We start from the raw sequence: 13,912 nt of genomic DNA, 5'->3' as shown, positions 1-13,912 counted from the left end.
ACAAGTACATATGGGGGGGGTGTGTGTCCACATACACAAGTACATATGGGGGGTGTGTGTGTGTGTGTCCACATATACAAGTACATATTGGGGGTGTGTGTGTGTGTGTCCACATATACAAGTACATATGGTGTTACCCCAGACAGGGCTATCGGCTTTTTGCCAGTCCCTGGGGACCAGAGACAGGATCCTATGGTGTGAAAGCACAGAAGGAGTGGCCCTGATTACCGAAGGAACCTGTGGACAACATTTCCGGCTTTAATTGTGCAATTGAAATGTAATTTGCATTTATTTGCCATTTGGTGTTAAACTTTCTAAAATAAGAGAATTCAAAATGTTAAATGTTCTGCTTTGGTGGCTGCTAGCTGCTGGCTGGGGACCCTGCTCTAGTGTGGTGGAAGGCAGTGGTCCGGGGGTGCGCAATGCATGTTCTCTTTTGGGGTAGAAAGTGGAGTCGAAAGTGCTAGGCATGAGCAGCACTGTCCCTGCCCCAAAGTGGTGAGCTGGCCTTTCTCTGCATGCTTGATTTTTTGTACTTTGCGTTTAAAGTGTCTTCTGTAATCTTCATGACAGCTTTGCAAGGTCAAATCTCCATTTGCTCATAAGGGGAAACCAAGCCCCCCCCCCCCAATCACCTGTAGAATGGAGTTCTATGGCTTTGGCCCAGTTTCTGGCCACACCCCAGGCCCCAGCTCCATTCCTCACTCTGGAGCAGAAGCCTCATTTCCTGGAATGTCCTGGTCATTCTGCCTCCTGGAGCAGCTCCTGCTCGGTAAGAGGTTTGAGTGCCTTTCTTTCCCACTTCAGTTTCCTAGGCCAATTCATGCTCCCCAAAGCCTCTAGGCGCTCCTCAGGCCACCCATATCCTTCAGGGGTCTGTGACCTCATCAGAGACCTCTGTCCTGCCCAGCCTTGGCATCTCCTACAGCCGGCACAGAACTTGCCCATGGAGGCTGCTCAGTAGATATCCAAGAGAGGAGGGTTGTGTGCACAGAGATAACTGACCCGGGGTCAGGCGGCTGAGTGGCAGGGCCAGGACTGGTTGTCAGGACTGTCTGGCCGCAAAGCTTGTGGAGCATTATTAACAAGCTCAGGTTTGGGGACAGAGCTGGGTTTGAGGTGGCCTCCCTTGAGCAGGTATCCATCCAAGCCTCAGATTCCTCATGTCTGGTGTGTAAGGTGGGTCTGATGACAAGTGCGGGCGTTAATTGTGGTCAGGAGTGAGGACCTTCTGCTCCTCTGGGCTCCCCATCCCTTGCAGCCTGACCCTGGAGCCACTCAGAGGGTGGAGACTGTCCTGCACAGCCCATGACCCCAGGTGCTGGTGGTTCTTCCCAAGCATCTTTTCCAACAGGGAAATTAGCATCCATTAGACACTTAGCACAGGTCACCGTGTCACTGTGTCCACTCTGGTGTCATAAATCTGACCAGGTGTGGCATGGGACCACCTGCCTTGCTGGCTCCCACTTTTCTTCCTGGCCGCATATGACCACGAGGGTTTGCTGCCAGGGGCATGCGCCTCTGCCCTCCACAGACAGACCTCAGTAGTGTGGGCACCGTCCGTGGGGGGAGAAAGTGGCAGGTGCAAAGCCAGGTAAAGAGACACAGGCTGCCTTACTGAGATCCTCATCTCTCCTGTGAGTATGAGTCAGGTGTGAGATCTTGGAGACTCGGGAGACCCCACCACCTCAGGTTGTGGGCAGAGCAAGAACAACAGGCTTGTGAGGACCCCTAGACTCTGGGAGTTAGGGGGCTGATTTAGGGTTTGGGCTTTCCTTTTATTAATGCAATTCACATACCACAAAATTCATTCTTTTAAACTCCAGCAGGGGTGTCCAACCTTTTTCTTCTCTGCTAAAAATTAAAATAATAAGAGATGCCTTGGGCCACACATTAAATACACAAACACTAAAAACAGCTGATGAGAAAAAAAAAAGGTATCTGCATACTCTTTGCAATCTGACATTATAGATAAACAAAACGGTCCTCTAATCAGTGTGGGCCTGCAGGCCGCAGGTTAGACACCCCTGCAAGTCTAAAGCATACAATACAGTAGTTTTTGGTATTTATCACAAGATTGTGCAACCATCACTGCTCCCCCCGCCATAGTCTCACTTTCACCCTCCCAAGTAGCTGGGACTACAGACGCCCGCCACAACACCCGGCTATTTTTAGAGACCTGGGGGTTTCACTCCTGCTCTGGATGATTTCAAACTCCTAAGCTCAAGCAGTCACCCACCTTGGCCTCCCAGAATGTTGGGATTATGGGCAGGAGCCACCACACCCGGCCCATCACTGCTTTCTAATTCTAGAACATTTATTTTCATTACCCCAGAAAGAAACCCTGTACCCACTTTCTGTGTCTGTGGATTTGCCAATCCTGGGCATTTCATGGAGGTGGAATCATCATACAGTATGTGGTCTTTGCAGCTGGCTTTCACCTAGCAGATGTCTCCAAGGCTAATCCATGTTGCAGCAGTTATCAGCACATCATTTCTTTTTATTAGCAAATAATAGGCCTCAGTATGGGTATGCCGTGTTTTCTTTGTCCCTCTATTCGTTGACGGACCTTTGGGTTGTTTCCACTCTGGCTTTGGGAAGGATGCTTCGTAGACATTTATATGTAAGTTTTTATGTGTGGATGTGTTTGCAGTTCTCTTGGTAACTACCCAGGAGTGGGAGTATACCTATGGCAACTCTGTTTGACTTTGTGAGGAGCTGTTAGCTTGATTCTTGCTTCACTGTTTAATTTTGGGTGAGTCATCCCTCTACCCCCATTCCCTGGTCTCAGTTCCCCTCCCTGACCTTTGTAAAGTAATTTGTTTGGACACTTGAACACCGAGGGATATAGCCTCTGCACCCCTGTCCCACCCTCCCTACTCTCTGTCTCTTCAATTGCTGAAGCAGGCCAGGCGAAGTGGTTTGTGCCTGTAATCCTAGCACTCTGGGAGGCCAAAATAGAAAAATTAGCCAGGCATCGTGGCAGGTGCCTATAGTCTCAGCTACTCAGGAGGCTGAGGCAAGAGGATTGCTTAAACCCAAGAGACTGAGGTTGCTGTGAGCTATGATGACACCACAGCCCTCTATCCAGGATGTCAGAGTAACACTCTTGTCTCAAAAAAAAAAAAAAACAAAAAATCACTGAAACAAAGCCTCTGGAGGCTCATTCCTCAGTGGGAGCAGAGGCCTGGGCCCTCCCTGCTTCTGGGTCTAGACCCACCCAGTGCCACCTGGCTCTTGTCTGGGCCACAGGGGCAGCCCTGGCTCCTCCTCTCTGACCAGCTACTTAGGAGCTGCATTTTTTTAGCCGCTGTGGGTCCATTTCCCACAGGCCCAGAAAGTGGAAATGCTCTGAGAGACTGGGCGCAGGGGCTCACGCCTGTAATCCCAGTACTTTGGAGGCCAAGGTAGGAGGATCACTTGAGACCAGTGGTTCAAGGTTGTAGCGAGCTATGCTCATACCACTGCACTCCAGCCAGCATACAGAGCAAGACCCAGTCTCTGAAAAAAAGATAAAAGGAAAATTTGGAGAGCTGCTGGATCACATACACTGTTGTGGGGTAGGGCAGGCCAGGGTTCAGTTCCTTGGGACTGCATGGATGCTTGTGATAGCTTCACCTCTCTGCTGCCTACTGGGCAATGGCCAGGGGTGGCTCCCACTCCCCTCTGCAGCCCCAGTACCCAGCACTGCCCCTGGCACAGAGTGGGGGCTCAGGTGTCCAGAGAATGTCCCAGTGCCTGGAAGTGGTAAGGACAAAGGGAAGGACGCAGTCAGACAGTGGGAGGTAGTGTCTTGTGTGCGTGATGCCTGGGTGAGGCCAGGCTGTGGCTGGCAAGGAGTCGGCATGCCAAACACATTGTGATGCTTCATGGAGAAACCCGTGGGGCCAGCCGGGCTGGTGAACAAAGGGGCCTCAGCCAGCTGGGCCAGAGCTAGCCGAGGGGGTACCAGGAGGGGGCAGCGACAGGGCAGTGTAGGAGGAGGTGCTGGCATATCTCTGCATTGGCAGGAACCGCTTTCAAACTTTAGAGGAGATCAGCCTTGTCTCCCTTTTTTTTTCTTTCAAGATAACATTTGCCCTTTTAAAATACGTAATTCACTGGTTTTCAGGGTATGTATAAGGTTTTGCAATCATCACTATCTATCTAACTACATCACCATCTAACTGCAGAACATTTTCATCATCCCTCATGACTCTGTGGTAGCCTTGACCTGACCTTATATTCACCATGTTCCCCACAGCGGGCCCCCACCAGGCTCTGCATTGCTCCACTGGTCCAAGGCTGAGGCCCCTGCTTACTGGAGTTATCTCAGCCTGTGGCCTAGAGTAGCCAGGAAGAGGCACAGTCATCTGCCCAGTGGGCATCCGCCGGGCAGCCTGGAGACACACCTGTGGGTAGAACAGGCACAGTTTCTCTTCAGAGCAGAGCAGGGTGGGCAGAACCGTGAGCAGAAAGTGGCTGGGAAGTCTCACGAGCCCCGGGGGCAGGTGACCTGCACGTGCACACATACTCAGTCCCCTCCCAGCAGGGCCTTGGAGCAGTGAGCTGGGCTCTAGGGCCCCACTGGGCTTCGGTGCTAGGCTGTACAAAGGGCAGTAGCTTCTAAGGGTTGGGTGTTCTCTGGCTCATAGGGACGGCCCTGGGGGCCCTTGTAACAGAGCATTGGCCTGTGCTCACACTCTGCCCTGGCTCCATGCTCTGCCTCCGCCCCAGAAGATCTCAGCAAGCAGGTTGGGGAGGCAGCCAAGGACTGAATGACATGTCTGGACCTTACGCGTTCTCCATCCTGGAGCCCAGCACAGCATCCCAAATGTGAAGGGTGATTTGGGGTCTGCAGTGGCCTGACGTCAGCTCTACAGGAGAATCTGTCCTGAGGACCAGTGGCAAGCAGGGCTGTGGCTATGTATGCAGCAGGAGGGCACCACAGGAGTCTCACTGCCAGAGGCCCTGAGATGCATGCTGCAGAGTGCACCCTCACCTGAGCCCTGTGTCTCCTAGGGACCAGAGAGGAGGGCTGTGAGAAAGCTGACTCACCAGGGCTCAGATGCAAGCTTCCTCCTCCCTAGGGCCCATCTGGTGCCATCTATATTCTCTTCAACCATCTCTTCTGTTACTTTTCTGAACACACCCGCAGTGATCTAAGTGACTCTTACCAGTCCACTGTCGCCCTCTGCAGACCTCCTGACCTCATCTCCCACCAGGTCATGGCAGCTCACAGCAGAGGCTCAGCCTCGTGCTCTGCTTGTCTCCCCAGGTTGTCCTGAAGGATCTGGAGGTGCTGGCTGAAATTGCTTCCTCCCCTGCAGGCCAGACAGATGACCCAGGCCCCCTGGATGGGCCTGACCTCCGGGTCAGCCACTCAGAGCTCCAGGTGCCCACCCCCAGCAGAGCCGGCCTACCCACAACTCCTGGTAAGTATCCCCCAGGACTCCCAGCCTCAGCAGCCATAGACATGCTCATGCTGTGTCTCATCTTGGCCAGGCCATTCCTGGGACTTTTTTCCATGAACCCCAGAGCTCCTTTGGCTGTGCAAGGTCTGTGGGTTTCCTACTGGTGATCTGCCACCTCAAGAGGCCCCAGAGGGGGGCAGCCCTCACACCCCAGCAACCCCAGCAGCCCCCAGTGAGACCCTGCAGCCCTTTCTTCCCATCTCTCTGCATCTCTTTGATGCTTCTGAGCCATTGGGTAAATACAGAACCATCAGCTAGGCACCTCTCTATCTGGACAGCGTCTCCCCACTCAGGAATCAAGGTTCCTGGTCTGAGGTCTCACAGGTAGAAAACAAGGTAGCCATTTCCTTCCTCGTCCAGAAGCTAAAAATAGCCCTTAAGCCAGCAAACAGCGCAAGCAAGACGGGGTAATTCAAACAGGCTGTTTCCGGGCAGTCCTTGGAAGCGAATATAGCTGTGGTGTTCTAGTGCTCAGCCCTCAGTTCCTTCCTGACAGCAGACCGGGACCCAGGCAGATGCCACCTCCCTCCAGCAACATGATCCTGGAAGATGCCCAGGGATGCAAGTTGGCAAGAAAGTACCTAGCCAGTGCTGGGCATCTCTTTGGCCTAGAGACCAGGCCCAGCTCCTGCTCGCAGGGCATGCCAGGTCACGTCACAGAGGCCCCTGTATTAAAGGCTCCTCAATGGCAGTGAAAGTCAAGGGTTCCCCAGCCCCTGCAGTGGAGTGTCACATGGGAGCCCAGGCCCCAGGCCACCTCCCTACACGTGTCCTGCACAGCCGCCCAGCTTCATCTCTCTTGTTCTGCCAGGACTCAGTTGCTTCTTTGCTGATAAGCCCGGTTCTAGGCAGCCATGTCTGTGGTCAGGGAAGCAGCTCCCACTCCCGAACCCGGGACTGGGGCTCCCACCTGTCTCCTGGCACAGGAGTCCTTTCTGCATCCTGCCTCCTGCATCTGCAGGTTAACACATGGAGGTCATGACGATATAGGGGAAAGAGCCGAGGCTTTTCCCTAGGAAGGGGGGCAGCAGCTGAGAGAGGCGTCCTTCGGGGGAAAGCCAGGCACAGGAGCCTTGGTGTCTGCCCTCAGCTCCCCACCCCAGGAAGGAGATGCCATGGCACCTTGTCTCAGAATGGTGGCTCAGAAAGCTGTTTGGGGCAGCACAGCCTCAGGGCAGGGCCAGGACACCTGTATCTCCCAGACTCTCTGTAACCCGCCCTTCATCTGTAGGGGTTTCTTCTCTTCCTCCTGGGCACAGAGAAGTTGATGACTGGGACATAGATTCCTACTCGTGGGAGGGATGGGCCAGGACACTGCTACGGGCAGCCGGGACAGAAGAGAGGGAGGTGTGTGCCCTGAGGGGTCCCTGGAAGGCCTGCAGCATCACACCCTTTCCCTTACTTAGGAGCAAGGGCTGGGGGGACTGTACAGCAGAGCCCTCTGATCCCAGCTCCTGGCCCTGCCAAGTTAGGCTGTGGAGACTCTTGCCCCAGCTTACCAAGGCTGTCATGTTGGCTCACATCAGCCAGGGACTTGGAATTCATAGAAAAACAACAGCGTATGCCAGATGGGAAGAAACTCCATCCTGGAAAGAACACCAAGGAAGTGCCCGTCGCCAGTAAAACTTCTTGCTTCAGGAATCTACAGCATCATAGCCAAGGAGCCATGTGAGGAATAAAAGAGGAAGCCACAACTCTGGGCCCTAAGCTCTTAACCTAAGACCCATGTGTGGGTTTCAAGGAATGTGGGAACCTCCAGGCAGATCCATATGTGTTCACATGTGCCTGTGCACAGCTGGCATCAGCAGTTACAGACAGGTCCACAGTTTTAAAAGGTCAGCTCAAACCAGCAACAGAAGATTGATGGAAGCCAGAGCGTGCCTTGTCCTCTCCCGCCTCTGCTGCCTGGGAGGGCATACACCAGGCGCCAAGGATGTGTAGGGTGGTGTTTAGGCCAGAAAGCATACAGGAAGCATGCACTCATTCCACAGCTAGCTCCGCTTCCCCAGACTGCTGCTCAGGCATGCAAGGGGGCCATTCTGTCTGTTTCCATCTGGCCGTGCACATGGACAAGGCCAGATGATCTTCCTGTTTGGATCTTGCTCTCTCCTCTGGCTCTCGGAAGCACAGCTCTGAGAACTTGGCAGGCTGCAGTGCTGCATCCCTTTAGGGTAGATTACCCCAAAGGTGTGAAGGGACTTTCTGGAAAGCAAAAGAGGCAGGGAGCCTAGCAAAGATGAATTTAGCGGCATCTGTTGAAAACCAGGAGCCCTGCCTGTGCATTATGTCCATAAACTGAAAAGGCCGATCGCGCACAGCATAGGAGATGCGAGACCCATCCCACGCCTAGGTGGCTGCTGTGCTGGCCTGAACGCTCCCTACTGCAGTGGTCCCCAGGGCCCTGGGAAGCAGAACTACCCACGTGGGATTTTCCTCTTGCCTGGCCTAGCATAAATATCTCTGCCTCCTGCGCCAAATGTCATGGGCAGAGGCCCAGGTCTCCCTTCTCCCGCCCCACCTGCCTCATCTCTTACTGGTACAGAGCCCCAGGAGTAGGGAGAGTCACCTTGGGGGCAATCAGGAGGAAGAGCTGCCTGGGCAGGTGGCTCTAAAGGAAGCTAGCAGAGAGATACCCCTTTCTTGTCCCCCACCCCTTGGTCTCCTGCAACTCAGCTCCTTTTGTACTTTGTCTACTCGGGGGGTTCTGCACAGCCTGTCAGGCTCTGGGAAAGCAGGGATGATGAGCAGGCCCTCAGGCCTCCCTGGGCCTGAGCCTGCACAGAAAGCTCAGCAGGACCGAGGAGGTTTCTAGGATTAGTTCCTCCTTAGTTCCTGTCCTCCTGGGGCCTAGGCATCTCTGGCCACCAGGGAAGGAGCAGCCAGGCCTGGCAAAACCCAGCCAGCCTTTAGGATCCATGGCTAAATGCAGCAGCAGTATGGCAGTCTAGGGCTGCAGTGGGCCCCTAAAACCCAGTCTCCCCTGACTTTTCCTGCCTGCCACGGGGGCACAACTTTGGAGGGATGAAAACTGCTTGTGCGAGCATAACCTGGAGGACACACTGGTCTAAGGTGTTTTTATCCCTACCTCTAAGAGCAGGCAAAAATGAAATGTTCTGATTCGGTTTCGTTCCTTATAGTCCAGGCCAGTGTGGCCACATGTCGGCAGCATCTTTTTTCTTTTTTTTTGAATAGGTTAATATGAAGGTACATATGATTAGGTTACATTATTTGTATCTTTAAGGTCAAGTCCAAAGTCTGCGTAGTAGTTGAATCGTTTGCCCAGGAAGTGTGCCATACGCCCTTACATTGTACCTGATAGGTGGGAACTAATCAAGCCTCCCTTCCCCCTTCTTGAATTTTATTTATTTATTTTTTGAGACAGAGTCTTACTGTGTTGCCCTTGGTAGAGTGCCTTGGCATCACAGCTCACAGCAACCCCCAACTCTTGGGCTTAAGCAGTTCTCTTGCCTCAGCCTCCCAAGTAGCTGGGACTACAGGCACCCACCACAACACCCAGCTGTTTTTGTTGCAGTTGTCATTGATGTTTAGCTGAACCTTACCCAGGCCAGGTTCAAACCTGCCAGCCTGGATTTATGTGGCTGGCGCCCTATCCGCTGAGCTACAGGCACCACCAACCCCTCTTCTTGAATTTAATTGTTTTTCTCTCATGTGACCTTGTGTTGGTCTATTATTTTCAGATTAGTACTGAGTACTTGGGATGCTTGCTTTTCCATTCTTGAAATACTTTACTTAGGAGAATGTTCTCCACATTCAACCTGGTGAATACAACAGATGCAAAGTCTCCCTTTTGTGGCTGAATAGTATTCCATGGCATACATACACCACAGTTTATTAATCCACTCATAGGTTGGTGGGCACTTGGGTTGTTTCCACATCTTTGTGATGGTGAATTGGACCTGCTATAAGCATTCTAGTGCAAATGGCCTTATAGAAAATGATGTTTTTTCCTTCTGAGTAGATAACCTAGTAATGGGATTGTGGGATCAAATGGGGGGGGTCTACTTTTAGCTCTTCAAGGATTCTCCATAGTTCTTTCCAAAAAGGCTTTACTAGTTTCCAGTCCCACTAACAGTGCATCAATGCACCCCTCTCTCTGCACCCCTGCCATGTTGGCAACAGCTTAGTATCACCACAGAAACAAGTTCTAGAAGCAACCTATAAAGCCATCTTTGGGACATTTACCCCCATAATCACAGTAGCAGTAATAATAATGATGGCTGCCTGCATGCGTTGAAGTCCTGATAGGACTGAGCACTGTTCTGGCCACTCATACGGGCTGGCACCTGTGGGTGAGCCCCTGACCTCTTCGTAGCAGCTCTGAGAGGTGAGCACTGTTACCGCATCTCAGTGCGTCCAGAAACCCAGCCTGAGAGCCTGCACCCCCACCCCAACACTCTCGGGAGCCTACCCTCGCCTAGCACTGGAAAGGAGAAGCAGTGGGTGCCGGGCCATGGCCCCAGCCTGACGGTTCTTGACAGCAGCTTCCAGGGCTTCCCTGCCAATAGGCAAAAAGCGGTCCCTTCCTCCTCACCGTCTCCATGCTGCCCTTGGCCCCAGTCGTCCTCAGCAGCTACAGCAGCTCTGCCTGGTGGCAGTCTCTGCACTGTCAAATCAGTCTCTCCAGGCACTGCTGTAGCCCATTGGCCTATCTCTTACACGGAACTGAAAAGCCAGGAAGCCTGGCTATGGGTGCTGGCCCCATGCACTCTGTCCTGCCAGCCTCAGCTGGGACAGCCCATAGATAAGTGATGGCTTTTTGGATCGGGTCTCAAGATGGTACCAGTGCTGCAGCCTTTTGTCCATGCAGCCATAGGGTTTGCATCCCCTTCAGTCTCAGAGATCCGCATCCCTGAGACCTTTTCTGGCCTCCCCTTCTCCCAGCCCATTGACTATGTGCAGAAGCTGCCTTCCTGTGCCAGGCCCGCTTGGTTCATCCATACCAGCCTCCCTATCACACTGTCCCTTCCATGGGGTACTTCTTGTGCCAGACATGGTCTGAATGCTCTTCAGCCCTGCTGGAGCTCACATGTGAGGAACCACCTCAGAGAAGCTGTCTCTGCCTCCACTGCCTGCTAATTGGCAACAGGGCTGTATCCTTTGGGTCCCTTGGGCTCACAGGTACCCTGCGCAGCCTGTGGCTGTCCCCTCACTTCTCAGGGCAGCAGATCCTGATGCCGCTTAATGGGGGCTGTCCAGGTACATAGGCTCTGACCCAGCAGGAGTGGGTATGTGTGCAGGGGGCCTTCCCAAGCCTGTGCTGGGTGGCTCGTGTTTTCGCATCTGGTTCTGCTGAACTGACTCGTGTTGTGTATCGAGGCCAGAGCTATTTTTATCCTGACACGTGAGGCTCCTTCACGTCATAGCCACAAAACTCAATCCAAAACATCCCAGGGAAGGTTGTTTGTGAGAAGTTCTGCAGATTCTCTTGTCGCCACATCAGGCTTCACTTAGGAATATCTGCAGGGCTGGCCCCCAGCCGCCCGGTCCGACCCAGCCTGGGGTTTGTCCAGAGTGCTCTGCGGTGTCTGTGGACCCGGGCCAGGGCTGGTCACGTGAACTTCCTGCTGGGGCTGGCAGGCTCCTCGCTCCCCCAGGCCAGACCACTTCACAGGATTAAGGGATGGAATTCTCGCTCTCCTCATCGTGCAGAGAGAGCCCCTCTCCTGAGACACATGGCCAGGTGGTTCCAGCTGAGCAACTGGCCCACCATCTCCAGTGCCACTCAAGCAAGGTCTCCACCAAAATGCCACTGAGCTCCTGTCCTGGCTCTGCCCCTTCCTCCTAGCGCACAAGCAGCCACTGGCCCAGGCACGGCCTTTATGACTCTGGAGATGAGCCAGAAACTGTGGGGTGGTTGGAGGCACTGGGAGCCTCCCCAGGGAGGCACAGGCAGCAGTGAGGTGGAAATCAGTGCCGTTGTGAGGCTTGTCGTGCCTAGAGTCACACTCCTGGGGCAAGTTTGTCCTCTCTTCACCCCATCCCCTCCTCCTGAGCCTCAGCCCTGCCTGAGAATGTCTGTTCTCAGATTCTGGTTCAAGCCAACCAGGTCTGAAGGGCTGCTTAGGTCAGCAGCTAGTGGCTAAGGAGGGAAGCCCAGGTTGGAAGAGATGGAATTGGCCCACCCTGTCTCTGCTGTGGGTGCTAAGACAGTGTCCCATCCCTGTCCAGCCCACAGCTGTCTCCCCACCTCCCCTGCTCAGCACTTCCCAAAGCTCCCAACCCTGTCCTAAGGAGATAGTGGTTTTCAAGGTGGTGGTCTTTCCTTGAGTGCAGAGGGTCCTGCCCCTGGCAGCCTCAGGCCCAGCAGGCTGGGCCTATGGAAAGCCCACCCCTGTTAGGGAGCCCCGTCTTCTTGCTGCTTTAGTCTTTAGACAGTGGGAGCACTGTGAGGGAGGGTAATGCCTGCCATGGCTTCTCCCAGGGGTAACTCTGCCCTCCTCCCTTACTGAGGGCCTCAGCTCTGGGGACAGCTTGTATGGTTTGGATGTTGAGAGTCAATTTGGGGGCCAGAGTGGGAGCTGTGTCTAAGGAGACTAGGGACTTGTCCAGAGCACCCCAGGCTGTCTCTCCTGCCATCTGCAAGGTGAGCTGATCTTCCTTCCCAGGTATGGAGAAAGTTACAGATGAGGAAACTGAGCCTTAATCACCCTGATTGATGCTTCCTCCCCCACTCCATGAGGCTGGAATGGTGGCACCTACCCCTCCCCAGTGCACCTTAGGCTTGGGGAGGCTGGTATCAGCTGAGGAGGGCTTCTTTCTGGTCTTTTTTTTTTTTTTTTTGTCCTTTAGAATACTTGGGAGCCTAAGCGGCCCCAGGCCTGGAAGTGGGGTAGGCAGGGGGGTATACCTGGAGAAACAGGATGGTCAACTGGGCACCTCCAGTGTCGGGGGCCTGTAGGAACTAGGAATTCACCTCCTGGCAGGGGGACTGCAAGCCGGGCCTTGCTCTGCAGCTGGATCTGAGGCCAAAGCCACGGCTTCTGAGACCAGCCCTAGCTGGGCCTGGGTAACTTGATCTGTGAGAATGTGACACTTGATTCTACAAACAGCCCCTCTGGGCCACAAAGCGGAGACTGTTTGCCATCCCAGAGTCACTGAGGACCTCCCAAGCCAGGCTGTTCCGGGCAGGGACCCAGAACAACACAGTCCAAACAACAGCAAATTCAGGGCTTCTCACTCAGGCTCACCCCTTCCCACGTTCACAAGCGCCGTGCAGGAGGTTCTCAAGACTGAGACAGGAAGGTTTGGAGGTGTGGCTCCTGGTGAGGAATCCTTCTGGAATAATTCACAGCTGGGAAAAACACCTTTTCTAGGGCTCAGCCACTTCCGCACAAGGACCACAGAGGATGTAGGGAAGTCTTGAGTTCAGCAAAAAACGAGTCTCTGGGAAGAGGGTTTACTGCTGTTTTCTGGCCTAAATTCAGTTGTCGAGGCTCCTCTGTGAGACTCACTTGTAATCCTCTGGAAGGTTCCACACTTTCTTACTTTTGCTTTGGGCTAATGCTGCTGGCTGGTGTGACCTCCCCCAGGCGATGATTCTCAGACATCTACATCCTATCTTATGCTGGTGCCTGCTGTCACCTTCCTTGTCCAGGAAGGAAGTCATTGCTCCCACTAGGCTCCCAGACCCCTCTGTCTGCCCCGCTGCTAACTCTCGTGTCCTCCCTGGGTTTACAGAGAGCTGCAGCCAGGTGCTTGCTCTGTAGCTCTTGGTGGTGTCTTTTTTCTGTGTCCGTAGTCTTGACTTGGCGGGACAATGGCATTGCGTTGATGCCATCTTCTGCCCTCCTGCCTAACAAGGGTTGCCCTCCTAACCTGGGAGCCTCAGACCTGCCTCAAATAAGTGCTTAAGAGTTGATGAGGGCTCGGCGCCTGTGGCTCAAGTGGCTAAGGCGCCAGCCACATACACCTAAGGTGGCGAGTTCGAATCCAGCCCAGACCCGCCAAACAACGATGATGGCTGCAACCAAAAAATAGCCAGGCCTTGTGGCGTGTGCCTGTGGTCCCAGCTACTGGGGAGGAGGAGGCAGGAGACTCGCTTGAGCCCAGGAGTTGGAGGTTGCTGTGAGCTGTGATGTCCCAGCACTCTACCCAGGGGGACAGCTTGAGGCTCTGTCTCAAAAAAATAAATAAATAAATGGTAGCTATTGGCTGTTTAGATGCCATGTTATACTGGACAACTGGACATCTCTCCATATGCAAAAGAATTTAGACCCCTTCTTTACATTGTATACAAAACTTAACTTAAAATTGATCAAAGACCATGCAGCTTGTAATCCCAGCACTTTGGGAGGTTAAGGCAGTAGGATCACTTGAGCCAAGGACTTTGAGATTGCAGTGAGCTATGGTGACATTGCAATGAGCTATGATGACTCCACTGCAGTCTAGCCCAAACTACAAATTGACACCCTTTCTCAAAAAAAAAAAAAATGAGGCTC

General features: G+C 53.5%; 1 protein-coding gene across 1 annotated transcript in view; it reads left to right on the top strand.

Moving 5' to 3' along the window:
• The window catches only part of VAC14 (Vac14, PIKFYVE complex component), a 106,478-nt gene that overhangs the window by 49,396 nt on the left and 43,170 nt on the right, over positions 1 to 13,912 (top strand). Inside the window, exon 13 of the mRNA XM_003791375.2 lies at positions 5,258 to 5,414. Coding sequence (XP_003791423.1) covers positions 5,258 to 5,414 — 157 coding nt within the window. The remainder of the gene's footprint in view (positions 1 to 5,257; positions 5,415 to 13,912) is intronic.

Source organism: Otolemur garnettii, unplaced genomic scaffold, assembly GCF_000181295.1.
Source record: "Otolemur garnettii isolate 467f Iridium unplaced genomic scaffold, OtoGar3 scaffold00047, whole genome shotgun sequence".
Lineage (NCBI taxonomy): Eukaryota > Metazoa > Chordata > Mammalia > Primates > Galagidae > Otolemur > Otolemur garnettii.
This window is presented reverse-complemented; position numbering and strand designations above follow the sequence as displayed.